Here is a 19185-nt window from a genome sequence, read left to right on the forward strand (position 1 = left end):
GGTGCATTTGACCATTTATGGGTCCCCCCCACCCTAAGCAGTGAACGCAGGAAGATGCCTCAGCCCAGCATGTTCTGTTCCAGGACCTCTACACTTGCTGTGCCTTCTTTCAGGATGTTTCCCCAGAGAGTCTTAGGGCTCCCGTGTCTCCCCATCTAAGACATCAGCCCCCGTTGCTTTTCCTTCAGAGCACATATCACAGCCTGACATTTCAAAAGGTAAAAATGAATCCTTTTTGACTTAATGAAGTGATGGTGTATGTGTCTATATCCCAGGGTCTTGTTTCTGGTCACAGACCCAGGGTCCAGAGTGTCCCTTTAGGACTTTTCTTCCTGAGTCCTAAGCACAGGACTACTCATAGTTAGGGAGGAGTGAAGAAAGGGGGCTGATATTTACTGAGCAGGTTTGTGGTTTGCTTTCTCAGAATGTGTGGATGGATTGTCATTGGCCTGGTTTTGAGATGAAGAAACTGAAGTTTAGTCACTCATCTGACATCGTCAGGCTTGTGAGAGGGACTGAACTGCAGTCTTCTGCCTCCAGACTCTGCATCTCACTCACTCAGCTGAGCTCTCGCCCCTGTTCCTGAGATTTGCTCTGCGAGGGTCTCGGGCTCCCAGAGTACCTGCCTGGAGCCTTTCCTGTGGTCACCGGGGCCCCAGACCTGAGCACTCGCTACCCTGGAGGGTTGTGGACTCTGTGGGATGAGACTGGGGCTGAGTTCCTAGAGGACTGCATTTAAAATGTAGGAGGAGCTTTTTTGTTTTTGTTTTTTACTGTGAGAAAATTTAAGGTCGAATAGTGAGGGGTGTCTTGACTATAGAGAATTGACGTGTCCTTTGAGCCATGGGGTAATTTCCACTGTGATTTGGGCCATTTGGATTCCGTTCTTTTCTTTTCATATTTGAAAGTTATTCAGTCCTAATGAAAGAAGACTTGCTTCCTGGATGGGACTGGAAATGTTGTAGAGACTGATGGAGGCTATGCTGGCATTCATTTACTGTTTAGTATTATTTGAGAAGAAGTATCTAGAAAACACACTCAGACAAAGGTTACCAAGAATCTATTAATTTTTTGTTGCTAATATTTACATCATTAATTATAAATAATCACCTAAAAACTATCTAAGAATGTACATATTTTTATATTACATTCCCACATAGCGATAAGATAGTCTTTCAGTTCAGTCAAATTTTGGAATTTCAGTATTACTCAGTTGTTTTTCTTTATGAAACATGTAAATAATTCTTAAGCTGAGTTTTAGGGGGAAAAAAAAACAACTTTTGGTACCTCCTTCACTGCTCTTTTTTAGAATTTTTAAGCAGAGTTAGGTTCAAGCTTGCTATTGATAAATTTAAGAACCTAGTCAGATTAATTGATTCATGTTTATTTAGTTTTTATTATTGATTTGATATTTAAATTAAAGATTTTTGACTGCTGTGTGATCTTTGTCTCACTGTTTTCAAAATATAAGTTTCCAGTTTGAAGCACCCCCATTAATGTCTTTTTTTATTCTTTACCTTTTACATTTGTAGGTGTATTCGCCAGGCTTTGAAGGAGAAAATCACAATCTTAGTGACTCATCAGTTGCAATACCTAGAAGATACAAGTCAGATTCTGATACTGAAAGATGTAAGTAGTTTCTAGAAGTCTGGGGAATTGCTATGACTCAGGTATGTTCAAGGACAGACCTCCCCTCAGGTCACTCTCCTTGGATTCATCATATACATCCTCTTCTCCCTCAGTTTTTCACCCTCTTCTTCTCAGAGCTGGTGTTCATGCCTTGGGGGATAAATCCAAAGACCTGTAGAAGTGTCCCTATTATACTCTAAGCCACAGAAACCCTAAAGTATATTAAAGTACAAACACAGGGTTAGTGAATCATCACTGTTCTAATGAAATTTGTGAGGGATAATGGCACCATTTTATTTAGAACTTTTTATTTTCCTCTTCCACAACATAAGTCAAAGTATACTACTTGGAAATTAGAGATACTAACACCTGTTTGTACCCATGCGATTGTTGTGTGCAGTTTGCCTAAAGAGCATCTTCCATTAACACCAGAAGCGAGATTGCGCAGCCGAGCACCTGAGTCAGAGATGACCACTCTGCAGGTGTCCCCAGTTGCTGGTCTGTCTGCCCAGGTCTTTATGTGCCCGATATGTGTGGGAGCCTGTGCAGCAGGAGGACAGGCCCTGATTTTATGGGGCTCCTGTTCTTATGGGGACAGATCTGACAGAGAGGGTGGCATCCTGACTCCTTCCCTGAGGAGATGGTGCCTCATGGGGCCTGAGTGACATGAAGGTGGAGGCCACATGGTCGCCTGGGGAAGGAGGTCTAAAGCAGGGGGTCCTAAGGAAGGAGCTGACCTGGCATGTTGGTGGAATGGCAGGAAGACCCAGCATGTCTGAGGACAGTGGGCAGGGGGAAGGGAGGGAGGTGGTCTCCAAACAGTGGGCAGGGGAACCAGAAGTGGGATGGTCCAGAGCAGAGGAGTGATGTAGGATTTGAAAGATTCCTCTGATGGTCACTGGAGGGGCAGCAACAGAAGCAATTACAAGTCTTATAAAGCTGAGAAGACAGAAGGGTGGGCTCAGGCTAGACTATCAGTTTCTAGAGCTGCCATAGCAAAGCACTGCAAACTGGGTGACTTAAAACAACAGATATTTATCGTCTTCCTGTTCTGGAGGCTACGAGTCCCAAATTCAGGTGCTGGTAAAGGCTGTGCTCTCCCTGAAGGCTCCAAGGTAGAATCCTTCCTTCCAGCCCCTGGTGTTCGCCGGGCTTCCTTGTGTTCCTTGACTTCCAGTTGCAGTGCTATGGTCTCTGATGTCCCATTGTCCCTGTGTCTGAGTCCCTTCTCATAGGGACATCAGTCTTATTGGATGTAGGGTCACCCTGCTCCATGTGACCTCATCTTAACTTGATTACATTTGCAAAGACCCTGTTTCCAAATAAGGTCATGTTGACAGGTGTCATGTTTGAACTTATCTTTTTGAGGAGGGGGCACCGTCCAATCCATAGCTCCTAGCATGATTGAGGGTAGGGTGGAGGTTAGTGAGAAGTGTTCAGACTTTGAGCTGGTTTAATGCTTCACTCCTTGGCTAGTTTGCCTCTGGTCCTCAGCACCTCTATTAACCCCTGACTGTTCCACAGGCCCTTGGTCAGATCCCTGACTTATGAAATGAAATTCCGCTCTAAGAAAGATTATTAAAATGCAGAACCTCTCTCTGGAAGCAGTTCCACATGTCGACGCCTCTCCATTCCGCTAGGTGAAGCTAAGGTTTTCAAGGTTGAGAGCAGTTGATTTCATGTTCAGAGGGGGTGATTCTAGAGTTCAAACCCCAGTGTTGACAGTGTTGTGAGCAAAGAATAACATATTTATCCAGTCCCTAGATGTTTTAGGGTCCCCTTATTGCTTCCTTTGGGGATACTACCCCAAAGCCTAGTACTAACAAAATAAATCTTTGTCCACTGTGAGCATCCCTGCATGATTAGGGTCCATCCTTACTATTTGTCTGGTCCATCTCTCACAGCAAGGGGGGATGGCTGCCCCCTTGTCCCCTCAGAATTGTAAGAGTTTGGCTGCTGAGTGAAATTCCTGTCTTTGTACTACCAGTCATTTCATTGTGCATATTATACATACGAAGTGGTGAGTGGTAATTTCATTAAAGATGTGTATGAATTTTGCCTCCCAAGTTGAACAAGACACACTATATCCTGCATAATTTTTTACTTCTACAGTATCAGATGGTACCCAAAGGCTTCACTGGGTTTCTCCCAGTGGCTTACCCTGGGGCACAAGGTGACAGGGGTCCTAGGCCTGGGCCACCTTCTTCCACCTGACCTGCCTCAACTACAGCTGCTCTCATTTGATGAGTTTTGCATCCTGGATTTTTTTTCCTAATGTTTTATTTCCCACTGAGTGAACCAGCTGAGTCTTTTTTCATGGGGTCAGAAAATAATGAAAATATCTGCACATTATTTTATATGACTTTGTAAGGGGGGAAGCTGTACAAGGATGTGTTGCTGCTATTGCTACTGCTGTTAAGTTGCTTCAGTCATGTCCGACTCTGTGCGACCCCATAGACAACAGCCCATGAGGCTCCCCTATCCCTGGGATTCTCCAGGCAAGAACCCTGGAGTGGGTTGCCATTTCCTTCTCCAAGGATGTGTTACATGTGTTCAAAGAACATGATTAGATAGGCTGTAGCTTAAGCTGTTACCTGATTTGGGGAAGCCTGGTTGATTACCTGCAGTTGGTTGTTCTGTTTTTTCTTGGATCTAAGTGTGTTGATTCTGGCTTAGATTTTGCTTTGTGGCACAGACTGGCAAGCCTTTAGATAGAGCCTCATGACCTCCTTGTTTAATTACTTTAATGGTGGAATAATGAATTTTGAGTTGGGAACTCCCTGAGTGTGTGGAGGTAGTTGTACAGATCATGGAGATGCATCTCATGGGTTCTCTGTCCAGGGCTGGTTTCTACATGTCTTATCCCAATGGAGCAGTTGATACTATGACAGCAGTCAGTGAAGATTTGCTGAATGACCCTTACCTATGCACATGTGCTTGTGCCCACTTCTGGGTCAAGTTTAATTTTCTTTCCCAGAATATTCTCCCCAATTGACAATTTTTATAATTCTCCTTGTCACATGAAGCTTCTCTAAATCCCTGTATTGTCTAAAAAACTGTGCTGATCTTCCCACTGACTTCTGTGCTTCTTGCTTCCCTAAGTGCCCAGGGTATTTATGTCAAGGAGCCTCCATTTTTGACGCATAAGCACACATTTCTTTCACACCCCCCAGGACTAACATAGGGTTTGGCAGAGAACACAATGCTCAGTTCTGTGTTTAGTTGACTGAATTAGATTTTTCGACAAGTTTTCTAGACCCAGGGATCATTTAAAAAAATAATTAAGACCAGATAACTTTTTTTGATTACTATTTAGTTTGGTTTAATATTATCAAATGTAAATTAATTCCTCTCAAAAATTATTTCTTCTTAATTTCAGGGCAAAATGATGAAAAGGGGGACTTACTCTGAGTTCCTGAGTTCTGGGGTAGATATTTTTTCCCTTTTTGAGAAGGAGAATGATCAATATGAACCATCTCCAGTTCTAGAAGCTCCCACTCTGATCTCCAAGTCTTCGGTTCAGTCTAAGCAGTCTCCCAGACCCTCATTGAAATATGCAGCTCCAGAGGACCAAGATGTGAGTTTCTCATCCTGTAATACACTCTGATCTGTCTGCTCTTGGTGGCCTTATGGACCTTCAGTCAGCTCTGCTTATATCTTCATTTGTCCTAAAGCAGACCCTAAGGTTTCCAAAGTCTTATTCCATGGAATTGGTAGAGTTAGAAGAGTATGAAGAGAGAAAGCCTGCTTGGAATTCTACTTCGGGTGTAGGATGGAAATCTTATGGAGACCAGGAGTGGGGGCACTGCTATTACTTCCTGGGTGTAAGTGGCTCACACTGATATGAGAATTAATCAGTTTACCATAGTTATGTCCTACTTGCTCTGGTGGTCCCGGGCTTCCCTTATGGATCCAGAGGCTTAATGTGAAGACCCCCCTTAGACTGAGTCCTGCTGTGACCACATTAAATAAGCTACTTTTCCTATATGTTGGAAGAGTCACTGCAGGTGACTGATATTATTTTGCCTCATTGTGGGAAGGTTGGTGATAAATCAGAGGGAGCGTGTACAAAGGACCTGATACACGGTAGACACTTTGGAGTTAGTTCCCATCCTTCTTTCTTTCCAGTCAAGGCTGAGAACCACATCCTTTAAAAAAATTAATTAATTTAATTGGAGGCTAATTACAATATTGTGGTGGTTTTTGCCATACATTGACATGAATCAGCCACGGGTATACATGTGTTCCCCATCCTGAACCCCCCTCCCTCCTCCCTCCCCATCCCATCCCTCAGGGTCATTCCAGTGCACCAGGCCGGAGCACCCTGTCACATGCATTGAACCTGAACTGGCGATCAATTTCACATATGGTAATATACATGTTTCAATGCTATTGTCTCAAATCATCCCACCCTTGTCTTCTCCCACAGAGTCCAAAAGTCTTGTTCTATTACATCTCTGTCACTTTTGCTGTCTTGCATATAGGGTCATCGTTCAGTTCAGTTCAGTCACTCAGTCATGGCTGACTCTTTGCAACCCCATGAATTGCAGCACACCAGGCTACCCTGTCCGTCACCAACTCCCAGAGTTCACTCAAACTCACATCCATCGAGTTGGTGATGCCATCCAGCATGTCATCCTCTGTTGTTCCCTTCCCTTCCTGCCCCCAGTCCCTCCCAGCATCAGAGTCTTTTCCAATGAGTCAACTCTTTGCATAAGGTGGCCAAAGTACTGGAGTTTCAGCTTTAGCATCATTCCTTCCAAGAACACCCAGGATTGATCTTCAGAATGGACCAGTTGGATCTCCTTGAGTCCAAAGGACTCTCAAGAGTCTTCTCCAACACCACAGTTTAAAAGCATCAATTCTTCTGCTCTCAGCTTGCTTCACAGTCCAACTCTCACATCCATACATGACTACTGGAAAAACCATAGCCTTGACTAGACAGATCTTTGTTGGCAAAGTAATGTCTCTGCTTTTGAATATGCTATCTAGGTTGGTCCACTGACAAAATGTGGTCCACTGGAGAAGGGAATGGAAAACCACTTCAGTATTCTTGCCTTGAGAACCCAATGAACAGTATGAAAAGGCAAAATGATAGGATACTGAAAGAGGAACTCTCCAGGTCAGTAGGTGCCCAATATGCTACTGGAGATCAGTGGAGAAATAACTCCAGAAAGAATAAAGGGATGGAGCCAAAGCAAAAACAATACCCACCTGTGGATGTGACTGGTGATAGAAGCAAGATCCGATGCTGTAAAGAGCAATATTGCATAGGAAACTGGAATGTCAGGTCCATGAATCAAGGCAAATTGGAAGTGGTCAAACAAGAGATGGCAAGAGTGAACGTTGACCTTCTAGGAATCAGCGAACTAAAATGGACTGGAATGGGTGAATTTAACTCAGATGACCATTATATCTACTACTGTGGGCAGGAATCCCTCAGAAGAAATGGAGTAGCCATCATGGTCAACAAAAGAGTCTGAAATGCAGTACTTGGATGCAATCTCAAAAATGACAGAATGATCTCTGTTAGTCTCCAAGGCAAACCATTCAATATCACAGTAATCCAAGTGTATGCCCCAACCAGTAACACTGAAGAAGCTGAAGTTGAATGTTTCTATGAAGCCATATATGAACTTTTAGAACTAACACCTCCAAAGGATGTCCTTTTCATTATAGGGGGCTGGAATGCAAAAGTAGGAAGTCAAGAAACACCTGGAGTAACAGGCAAATTTGGCCTTGGAATGTGGAATGAAGCAGGGCAAAGACTAATAGAGTTTTGCCAAGAAAATGCACTGGTCATAGCAAACACCCACTTACAACAACACAAGAGATGACTCTACATATGGACATCACCAGATGGTCAACACCGAAACCAGATTGATTATATTCTCTGCAGCCAAAAATGGAAAAGCTCTATACAGTCAACAAAAACAAGACCAGGAGCTGACTGTGGCTCAGATCATGAACTCCTGATTACCAAATTCAGACTGAAATTGAAGAAAGTAGGGAAAACCATTAGACCATTCAGATATGAAGTAAATCAAATCCCCTATGATTATACAGTGGAAGTGAGAAATAGATTTAAGGGCCTAGATCTGATAGACAAAGTGCCTGATGAACTATGGAATGAGGTTTGTGACATCGTACAGGAGACAGGGATCAAGGCCATCCCCATGGAAAAGAAATGCAAAAAAGCAAAATGGCTGTGTGGGGAGGCCTTACAAATAGCTATGAAAAGAAGAGAAGCGAAAAGCAAAGGAGAAAAGAAAAGATATAAGCATCTGAATGCAGAGTTCCAAAGAATAGCATAATAGATAAGAAAGCCTTCTTCAGCAATCAATGCAAAGAAATAGAGGAAAACAACAGGATGGGAAAGACTAGAGATCTCTTCAAGAAAATTAGAGATACCAAGGGAATAATTCATGCAAAGATGGGCTCGATACAGGACAGAAATGGTATGGACCTAAGAGAAGCAGAAGATATTAAGAAGAGGTGGCAAGAATACACAGAAGAACTGTATAAAAAAGATCTTCACGACCCGGATAATCACGATGGTGTGATCACTCATCTAGAGCCAGACATCCTGGAATGTGAAATCAAGTGGTCCTTAGAAAGCATCACTACGAACAAAGCTAGTGGAGGTGATGGAATTCCCGTTGAGCTATTTCAAATCCTGAAAGATGATGCTGTGAAAGCGCTGCACTCAATATGCCAGCAAATTTGGAAAACTCAGCAGTGGCCACAGGACTAGAAAAGGTCACTTTTCATTCCAATCCCAAGGAAAGGCAATGCCAAAGAATGCTCAAAATACCGCATAATTGCACTCATCTCACAAAATAGAAAAGTAATGCTCAAAATTCTCCAAGCCAGGCTTCAGCAATACATGAACCATGAACTTCCTGATGTTCAAGCTAGTTTTAGAAAAGGCAGAGGAACCAGAGATCAAATTGCCAACATCTGCTGGATCATGGAAAAAGCAAGAGAGTTCCAGAAAAACATCTATTTCTGCTTCATTGACTATGCCAAAGCCTTTGACTGTGTGGATCACAATAAACAATGGAAAATTCTGAGAGAGATGGGAATACCAGACCACCTGACTTGTCTCTTGAGAAATCTGTATGCAGGTCAGGAAGCAACAGTTAGAACTGAACATGGAACCACAGACTGGTCCCAAATAGGAAAAGGAGTGTGTCAAGACTGTATATTGTCACCCTGCTTATTTAACTTCTATGCAGAGTACACAATTAGAAACGCTGGGCTGGAAGAAACACAAGCTGGAATCAAGATTGCTGGGAGAAATATCAATAACCACAGATATGGAGATGGCACCACCCTTATGGCAGAAAGTGAAGAGGAACTAAAATGCCTCTTGCTGAGAGTGAAAGAGGAGAATGAAAAACTGGGTTAAAGCTCAACATTCATAAAACTAAGATCATGGCATCGGTCCCATTACTTCATGGGAAATAGATGAGCAAACAGTGGAAATAGTGTCAGACTTTATTTTTTTGAGCTCCAACATCACTGCAGATGGTGATTGCAGCCATGAAATTAAAAGACGCTTACTCCTTGGAAGAAAAGTTATGAGCAAGCTAGAGACAGCATATTCAAAAGCAGAGACATTACTTTGCTGACTAAGGTCCGTCTAGTCAAGGCTATGGTTTTTCCAGTAGTCATGTATGGTTGTGAGAGTTGGACTGTGAAGGCTGAGTGCCGAAGAATTGATGCTTTTGAACTGTGGTGTTGAAGAAGACTCTTGAGAGTCCCTTGGACTGCAAGGACATCCAACCAGTCCATTCTGAAGATCAGCCCTGGGATTTCTTTGGAAAGAATGATGCTAAAGCTGAAACTCCAGTACTTTGGCCACCTCATGCGAAAAGTTGACTCATTGGAAAAGACTCTGATGCTGGGAGGAATGGGGGCAGGTGGAGAAGGGGACTACAGATGATGAGATGGCTGGATGGCATCACTAACTCGATGAACGTGAATCTGAGTGAACTCCGGGAGTTGATAATGGACAGGGAGGCCTGGTGTGCTGCGATTCATGGGGTCGCAAAGGGTCGGACACAACTGAGCAACTGAACTGAACTGATCTAGGTTGGTCGTAACTTTCCTTCCAAGGAGTAAGCATCTTTTAATTTCACGGCTGCAATCACCATCTGCAGTGATTATGGAGCCCAGAAAAATAAAGTCTGACACTGTTTCCACTCTTTTCCCATCTATTTACTGTGAAGTGATGGGACCGGATGCCATGATCTTCGTTTTCTGAATATTGAGCTTTAAGCCAACTTTTTCACTCTCTTCTCTCACTTTCATCAAGAGGCTATTTAGTTCCTCTTCACTTTCTGCCATATGGGTGGTGTCATCTGCATTTCTGAGGTTATTGATATTTTTCCTGGCAATCTTGATTCCAGCTTGTGCTTCTTCCCACCCAGCGTTTCTCATGATGTACTCTGCATAGAAGTTAAATAAGCAGGGTGACAATATACAGCCTTGACATACTCGTTTTCGTATTTGGAACCAGTCTGTTGTTCCATGTCCAGTTCTAACTGTTGCTTCTTGACCTGTGTATAGGTTTCTCAAGAGGCAGGTCAGGTGGTCTGGTATTCCCATCTCTTTCAGAATTTTCCACAGTTTATTGTGATCCACACAGTCAAAGATGTTTGCATAGTCAATAAAGCAGGAATAGATGTTTTCCTGGAACTCTTGCTTTTTCGATGATCCAGCAGATGTGGGAATTTGATCTCTGGTTCCTCTGCCTTTTCTAAAACCAGCTTGAACATCATAGTCACCATATTTCTAAATTCCATATATATGTGTTAATATAGTGTATTGGTGTTTTTCTTTCTGACTTACTTCACTCTGTATAATAGGCTCAAGTTTCATCCACCTCATTAGAACTGATTCAAATGCATTATTTTTTAATAGCTGAGTAATATTCCATGTGTATATATACCACAACTTTCTTATCCATTCATTTGCTGATGGACGTCTAGGTTGCTTCCATGTTCTGGCTATTGCAAGCAGTGCTGCAATGAACATTCGGGTACCCATGTCTCTTTCAATTCTGGTTTCCTTGATGTGTATGCCCAGCAGTGGGATTTCTGGGTCGTATGGCAGTTCTATTTCCAGCTTTTTAAGGAATCTCCACACTGTTCTCCATAGTGGCCGTACTAGTTTGCATTCCCACCAACAGTGTAAGAGGGTTCCCTTTTCTCCGCACACTCTCAAGCATTTATTTTTTGTAGACTTTTTGATAGCAGCCATTCTGACTGGTATGAGATGGTACCTCATTGTGGTTTTAATTTTCATTTCTCTGATAATGAGTGATGTTCAGCATCTTTTCATGTGTTTGTTAGCTATCTGTATGTCTTCTTTGGAGAAATGTCCATTTAGTTTTTTGGCCAATTTTTTGATTGGGTCATTTATTTTTCTGGAATTTAGCTGCATGAGCTGCTTGTATACTTTTGAGATTAATTCTTTGTCAGTTGTTTCGTTTGTTATTATTTTCTCCCATTCTGAAGGCTGTGTTTTCACCTTGCTTATAGTTTCCTTCATTGTGCAAAAGCTTTTAAGTTTAATTATGTTCCATTTGTTTATTTTTGCTTTTATTTCTATTACTCTGGGAGGTGGGCCATAGAGGATCCTGCTGTGGTTTATGTCAGAGAGTGTTTTGCCTATGTTTTCCTGTAGGAGTTTTATAGTTTCTGTTCTTACATTTAGATCTTTAATCCATTTTGAGTTTATTTTTGAGTATGGTGCTAGAAAGTGTTCTAGTTCCATTCTTTTACAAGTGGTTGACCAGTTTTCCCAGCACCACTTGTTAAAGAGATTGTCTTTTCTCCATTGTATACTCTTGCCTCCTTTGTCAATGATAAGGTGTCCATGGGTGCATGGATTTATCTCTGGACTTTCTATTTTGCTCCACTGACCTATATTTCTGTCTTTGTGCCAGTACCATACTGTCTTTATGAATGTAGCTTTGTAGTATAGACTGAAGTCAGGCAGGTTGCTCTTCCAGTTCCATCCTTTCTCTAGATTGCTTTGGCTATTCGAGGTTTTTTGTATTTCCATACAAATTGTGAAATTATTTGTTCTAGTTCTGTGATAAATACCATTGGTAGATTGATAGGGATTGCATTGAATCTATAGATTGTTTTGGGTAGTATACTCATTGTCACTGTATTGATTCTTCTGATCCATGAACATGGTATATTTCTCCATCTATTAGTCTCCTCTTTGATTTCTTTCACCAGTGTTTTATAGTTTTCTATATATAGGTCTTTTGTCTCCTTAGATAGATTTATTTTTCAGTATTTTATTATTTTCATTGCGGTGGTGAATGGAATTGTTTCCTTAATTTCTCTTTCTGTTTTTTCATTGTTAGTGTATAGGAATGAAAAGGATTTCTTGCATTTTATATGTGTTGATTTTATATCCTGCAACTTTACTATATTCATTGATTTAGCTATTGTAATTGTCTGGTGGTGTCTTTAGGGTTTTCTATGTAGAGGATCATGTCATCTGCAAACCATGAGAGTTTTACTTCTTTTCCAATCTGGATTCCTTTTATTCCTTTTTCTTCTCTGATTGCTGTGGGTAGGGCTTCCAAAACTATGTTGAATAGTAGTGGTGAGAGTGGGCACCCTTGTCTTGTTCCTGATTTTAGGGGAAATGCTTTCAATTTTTCACCATTGAGGATAATGTTTGCTGTGGGTTTATCATATATGGCTTTTATTATGTTTAGGCATGTTCCTTCTATGCCTATTTTCTGGAGGGTTTTTATCATAAATGGATGTTAAATTTTGCCAAAGGCTTTCTCTGCATATATTGTTATAATCATATGGATTTTATCTTTCAATTTGATAAAGTGGTGTATCACATTGACTGATTTGCAAATATTGAAGACTCCTTGTATCCCTGGGATAAAGCCCACTTGGTCATGATGTATGATCTTTATAATATGTTGTTGGATTCTGCTTGCTAGAATTTTCTTAAGGATTTTTGCATCAATGTTCATCAGTGATTTTGGCCTGTAGTTTTGTTGTTTTGTTTTGTGGCATCTTTGTCTGGTTTTGGTATTAGGGTGATGGTGGCCTCATAGAATGAGTTTGGAAATTTACATTCCTCTGTAATTTTCTGGAAGAGTCTGAGTAGGATAGGTGTTAGCTCTTCTCTAAATATTTGGTAGAATTCACCTGTGAATCCATCTGGTCCTGGGCTTTTGTTTGCTGGAAGATTTCTGATTACAGTTTCAATTTCCGTGCTTGTGATGGGTCTGTTAAGATTTTCTATTTCTTTCTGGTTCAGTTTTGGAAAGTTATACTTCTAAGAATTTGTTGATTTCTTCCAACTTGTCCATTTTATTGGCATATAGTTGCTGATAGTAGTCTCTTAGGAATCTTTGTATTTCTGTGTTGTCTGTTGTGATTTCTCCATTTTCGTTTCAATTTTGTTGATTTGATTCTTCTCCCTTTGTTTTTTGATGAGTCTGGCTAATGGTTTGTCTATTTTATTTATCTTCTCAAAGAACCAGCTTTTAGCTTTGTTGATTTTTGCTATGGTCTCCTCTGTTTCTTTTTCATTTATTTCTGCCCTAATTTTTATCATTTCTTTCCTTCTAACCCTGGAGTTCTTCATTTCTTATTTTTTCTGGTTGCTTTAGGTGTAGAGTTAGGTTATTTATTTGATTTTTCTCTTGTTTATTGAGGTAAGCTTGTATTGCTATGAACCTTCCCCTTAGCACCCCTTTACTAAAACCCATAGGCTTTGGTTGTTGTGTTTTCATTTGTTTCTAAGAATATTTTTATTTCTTTTTTTGATTTCTTCTGTGATTTGATTTCTTCTTTTACTTTGTTGGTTATTCAGAAGCATATTGCTTAGCCTCCATATGTTTGTATTTTTAATAGTTTTTTTTCCCCCTGTAGTTGATATCTAATCTTACCACATTGTGATCAGAAAAGATGCTTGAAATGATTTCAAGTTTTTTTTTTGAATTTACCAAGCCTAGATGTATGGCCCAGGATGTGATCTATCCTGGAGAAGGTTCTGTGTGCACTTGAGAAAAAGGTGAAATTAATTATTTTAGGGTGAAATGTCCTATAGATATCAATTGGGTCTAACTGGTCCATTGTATCATTTAAAGTTCGTGTTTCCTTGCTAATTTTCTGTTTAATTGATGTACCCATAGGTGTGAGTGGGGTATTAAACTCTCCCACTATTATTGTGTTACTGTTAATTTCCCCTTCCATACGTGTTAGCATTTGTCTTACATATTGCGGTGCTTATATGTTGGGTGCATATATATTTATAATTGTTATATCTTCTTCTTGGATTGATCCTTTGGTCATTATGTAGTGTCCTTCTTTGTCTCTTTTCACAGCCTTTGTTTTAAAGTCTATTTTATCTGATATGAGTATTGCTACTCCTGCTCTCTTTTGCATGGATATCTTTTTCCAGCCCTTCAGTTTCAGTCTGTGTGTGTCCCTTGTTTTGAGGTGGGTCTCTTGTAGACAGCATATATAGGGGTCTTGTTTTTGTATCCATTCAGCCAGTTTTTGTCTTTTGGTAGAGGCATTCAACCCATTTACATTTAAGGTAATTATTGATAAGTATGATCCCATTGTCATTTACTTTGTTGTTTTTTCAAGTTTATAAACCTTTTCTGTGTTTCCTATCTAGAAAAGATCCTTTAGCATTTGTTGAAGAGCTGGTTTGGTGATGCTGAATTGAGAACCAAATCTTAATTGATCTTGAATCCCAGCATAGACCCAAGGATATCCTAGACTCCAATGACTCTATAATGCATTTTAAGTCCTTCAGTCAGATATGCAGAAATGTACTAGGTCTTTCTTAAAAACATACACAGATGTTCCTTAATATCCAAATCCAGGAGCCTGTATGATTCTAATAAATCTTCAGATTAGTCCCTCACATTCCACACTCAGGAATCATTCTCTGAAATTTAGGAGCCAAATAGATTCAGATCATATGCTTGTTACTTGCTATCCAAACTAATATTACTCCAGCTCTCTTCTGTTAACTCAGTGTACTGTGTTTGGCCAATATTTTGAGCCCCAAGTACGTTTTATATTTTTATTATTGAGTGACACAAGCCATCTAGCAGGATACATCAGCTCCATATCATTTTGTGTATCATTTTAGAGCAAATGTCTGCATTTACACGTTAATTAATTTTGTTTTACATGTGCTAAGAGTCCTGATCTACTTTAAGCAAAGTCACCCAACAGTGAATGACCTCATGCAGATGATGTTTCCTTATTTCTAATAGATTCCTAGGAGTGGGATGTCTGAGTCTAGGGGTAAATGCACAAGTGATCTGGCTAGATATTCCCACACTCTTCTCCATGGGAGATAGACCATCTTGCATTGTTACCAGTGTATGAGATGTGTCTGTTTCCCCACAGCTTTGCAGTGGAGGGCTTTGTTGAACTCTTTAAATTTGGGGTTCATTGTTTAAAATTTCATCTCTTACAAAATTTCATCTCTTAATGCCATTTTCCCCTTCCAGACTGAGAATATACAGGTTACATTACCTCTAGAGGATCATTTGGAAGGAAAAGTTGGTTTTAAAACCTATAAGAATTACTTCACAGCTGGTGCTCACTGGTCTGTCATCATCTTCCTTATTCTAGTAAACATCGCAGCTCAGGTATGGAAGGGCTTTTATTTTGGTTTGCACACTCAGATTGATGTTTTTATACTATTTATGCTGTATTTATAATTATTTTTTATAATTATAATTTTATAATTATTTTTAAGTATGTATTAAGAAATTTATCTCAAAGAATTGACTCATGATGTTCTGGGATCTAGCTGCATAAATGTGAAATCAGAAAGACCAGCAGGCCTGCAAGCTGGAACTTCAGGCAGGAGCTGACCCTAAAGTCTTGAGGCAGAATTTCTTCCTACTCCAGGAAGACTCAGTTTTTGCTCTTAAGGTCTTCGTCTGAATGGATGAGGCCACAACAGTGTTGAGGGTGGTCTTCTCTTCTTCAGTTCTGATGATGGACATGAACATTGTACACAACATACTTTCACAGCAATATCTGGATGAGAGTTTTGTTGAATCACTGGAGACTGGCCAAGCCAAGGTGACAAAGAAAACTGACCATCACAGTATATGTCAAGCTTTTTGCTTTGAAAAATCTTGATATTTGTACTGTTATTATTGCATTTTGAGGTTCACTTGGATTTGCATTGAAAAACATTTTATGTGGGGAAAGAAGTCTTCTAGGGAAAAAAGGATATGTTTTAAGGATTTTAAAATTTAGCATGCCCTCCCCTGACCTGTAGTCACCTGGGATGTGGGGCTTGGCACAGACCTGAGCTGGAAGGACCATCTCCTTGTTCTGGAGCCTTTCCAGCCCCCATCCTAGTGAGCAGGGTGTGAGGGCTCAGTAATGTCAGTGTGTGAGTGACTGTTGTTTGCTGCTCCAGGTTGCCTATGTCCTGCAGGATTGGTGGCTTGTATACTGGTGAGTGACTTCTGATCTGATTTCTGACAGAGTCAGGTGGGGGTGGGGCTTGTTTAGCCTTGTGTTCTGACCCTCATGTAGTTTCCCTAACGAAAAATAAAAGTTACAGTGGGTCGACTGTGATCCCACAGTTGTTTCTCCCCATGTCCCTCCTTTTAGCAGCTTCTTCACAGACAATTTTTTTTTTAGATCTTTTAATTTTGTATTAAGGTATAGCTGATTAACAATGTTCATATGAACAGCAAAGGGACTCAACCATACATATACATGTATCCATTCTCCCCTAAAACTATAACCTGGCTGCCACATAACACTGAGCAGAGTTCCATGTGCTATACAATAAGTTCTTGTTGGTTATCTGTTTTAAATGTAGCAGTTTGTGCATGACCATCCCAAACTCTCTAACTATACTGCCCCGTAGTTAGAGGGGAAGCTAAAATGAACTTAGCAACCATAAGTTCATTTTCTAAGTCTGTCTTCATAGACAATTTTGAAAACCAAAAGTCATGATTTAAATTTTTAACAGAGACCCTCACAGAGTCTTGTGAGTTGAGAAACATTTTCCAGCATTAATGCATTTCTTGAATTGAGGTAAATTTTTTTTTAATATTTTTGTAAATTCTATGTATATGTATCAGAGAAGGCGATGGCACCCCACTCCAGTACTGTTGCCTGGAAAATGCCATGGGCAGAAGAGCCTGGTAGGCTGTGGTCCATGGGGTCGCAAAGAGTCAGACACGACTGAGCGACTTCACTTTCACTTTTCACTTTCATGCATCAGAGAAGGAAATGGCCACCCACTCCAGTGTTCTTGCCTGGAGAATCCCAGGGATGGGGGAGCCTGGTGGGCTGCTGTCTATGGGGTCACACAGAGTTGGACACGACTGAAGTGACTTAGCAGCATGTATATGTATAGTATAATATTTTTTCTTTCCTGTTCTGTAGGGCGAATGTACAAAGTGACCTGTATTCTGGGACATTAGTAAAAGATCTAGACATGTTGCTCATCCTGAACTGGTACTTAGGAGTTTATTCAGGTAAAGTTGAGTCATCTGCTCTATTATACCAGAGGTTAAGGTTAAAGCATCTATCTCCAATGAGGGAGACCTGGGTTCGATCCCTGGGTCGGGAAGATTCCGTGGAGAAGGAAATGGTAACCCACTCCAGTATTCTTGCCTGGAGAATCCCATGGATGTAGAAGGCAACAGTCCATGGGGTCGCAAAGAGTTGGACACGAGTGAGCAACTTCTTCACCTTCAAAGTACTTACAGAGTCCATGTGAGCAATGAGGACTCCCAGAGTAATTCAGCAATGTCTTAACAGATTAAGTGTCTGAGTCACATTTACTCTGTAAGTTTATTAGAATAAATTATTTTAAAGATCTGCTAGAAGAAAAGAGGTTGAATGAAGACTCTTAATTTGCTCCATACTGGATTTTGGTAGTTAAAACCAGGATTGCACATTCTGAAAATCAGTCACTGGAAATACATGGTTATTCTAATAGGTCACTTTTGCTAAATCTTATATCATTATATGGATAGACAAGTGGATTAGAAACAGATCCCCACCCTGTGGTTCATGTTGATCCAATTCTGTCTAAATAAACTCTGGCTTTTATTGATCTTGGATGAAATCTTCTGGCAGCATGGGACACAAATAAAAGCATTATTCTCTCATAGGTGTGCAAAGCTCTCCTTTAGCACACTGTTGATCTCTTGGGCTTCACTAATTACTTGAGAAGCTAAGCAGGGGAAATCCAGTGCCTGGGACTAGATTCCTTCTCTTTGTTACTTTGAGATCAGTGTTATCTCCTCCTGAATTGTGTGATTAGTTTAAAATCTGGCTTGCCAGACTAATGTAACATAACTTTCTCTATTCACAGCAGTGTTTAGAACTTGTAATTGAATTAGGAAAGCCTAGAATGAAACTGTAGTTTACATATGATTCCCACCCCCCATGTTGTTTCTTTTTAGTGAGAAGTAAAAAGTGATTGTTCTAGTCTTCTTTATAAATGTATTTGGGTGAAAACATTAAACTCTTACGTATCTACCTTATATATATTTACATATATATTTATTTATTTTGCATTCTAAATATGTAAGCTTCTATATAAATTTTATTTATAGAATAAGTACACAATATCTGTGAATTGCCTGCCATCCTTTAGCATCATTGAGGATAAGACAGAGAATTGTACTGAGTGATATTTCTTTATTTCAGGGTTAACTGTATCTACTGTCCTTTTTGGGATCACGAGGTCTCTGTTGATACTTCACATCCTTGTTGATTCTTCACAAACTTTGCACAACAAAATGTTGCAGACCATTTTAAGAGCTCCAGTATTGTTCTTCAATAGAAATCCAATAGGTAAGTCAGACTCCAAGTTTCTCAGTGACTATGTCTCATTAACACATTTAGAGCCTGAGTACATTTTCATATTTGAAAATGGAATACATGCTTAGAAGAAAATCACTGTGCATGTTTATTCATTTTGTATAAAAGGCTTCACTGATAACTTTTTCTACCAGAGAAAATCTGAATATAGGAGCATATAAACTTTTATTCTAATTTTTGCATGTCTGTAAGGATTAATGGATGTTTACTTTGCAGGTAGATTTGAGTCCATTTGTTGTGTGGCATATAAAACACCCAACATATGATGTAAACGTGTTGAAGTGTTTTTGACTAGTTTTGCTGAAACATTGGCTGCATTACATAGTGTTACGCTAACTAGGTTGGACCTTCTTCTGGGAACATCTCTACAGAATACAAGCTATGTGTTTCTTTCTTTCACTGTCCATCCATTTCTGGTACCATGGACTCTGGCATGTGCTCACATTTTGAGGTTTAAATAAATGGTAATGGAAAATTAACTAAAATACAAGGTCAGTGAAATGTATACATCCTCTTCAGTAAACTGAGCTTTCTAGTTTTACAGTGGACTTTTGGTTACATTTAAGAATCTTGTGGTAGGTAGCAGGTGGGTCTTCGGTATTAAATAAGAGTGTCCATGAAGGTTTCTCAGTGCTTGCTTCCTCCACGCTGAGGCCGTCGACCT

At 40.2% G+C, this 19185-nt stretch overlaps 1 protein-coding gene across 1 annotated transcript in view; it reads left to right on the forward strand.

The window, feature by feature from the left end:
- Positions 1 to 19185, forward strand: part of LOC128057590 (ATP-binding cassette sub-family C member 4-like) — a 192481-nt gene that overhangs the window by 78152 nt on the left and 95144 nt on the right. Inside the window, 6 exon segments of the mRNA XM_052650038.1 lie at positions 1533 to 1629; positions 5009 to 5206; positions 15161 to 15301; positions 16090 to 16127; positions 17073 to 17164; positions 18348 to 18494. Of these exon segments, the coding sequence (XP_052505998.1) occupies positions 1533 to 1629; positions 5009 to 5206; positions 15161 to 15301; positions 16090 to 16127; positions 17073 to 17164; positions 18348 to 18494 (713 nt within the window).

This window comes from Budorcas taxicolor, chromosome 12 (assembly GCF_023091745.1).
Source record: "Budorcas taxicolor isolate Tak-1 chromosome 12, Takin1.1, whole genome shotgun sequence".
Taxonomy (NCBI): Eukaryota; Metazoa; Chordata; class Mammalia; order Artiodactyla; family Bovidae; genus Budorcas; species Budorcas taxicolor.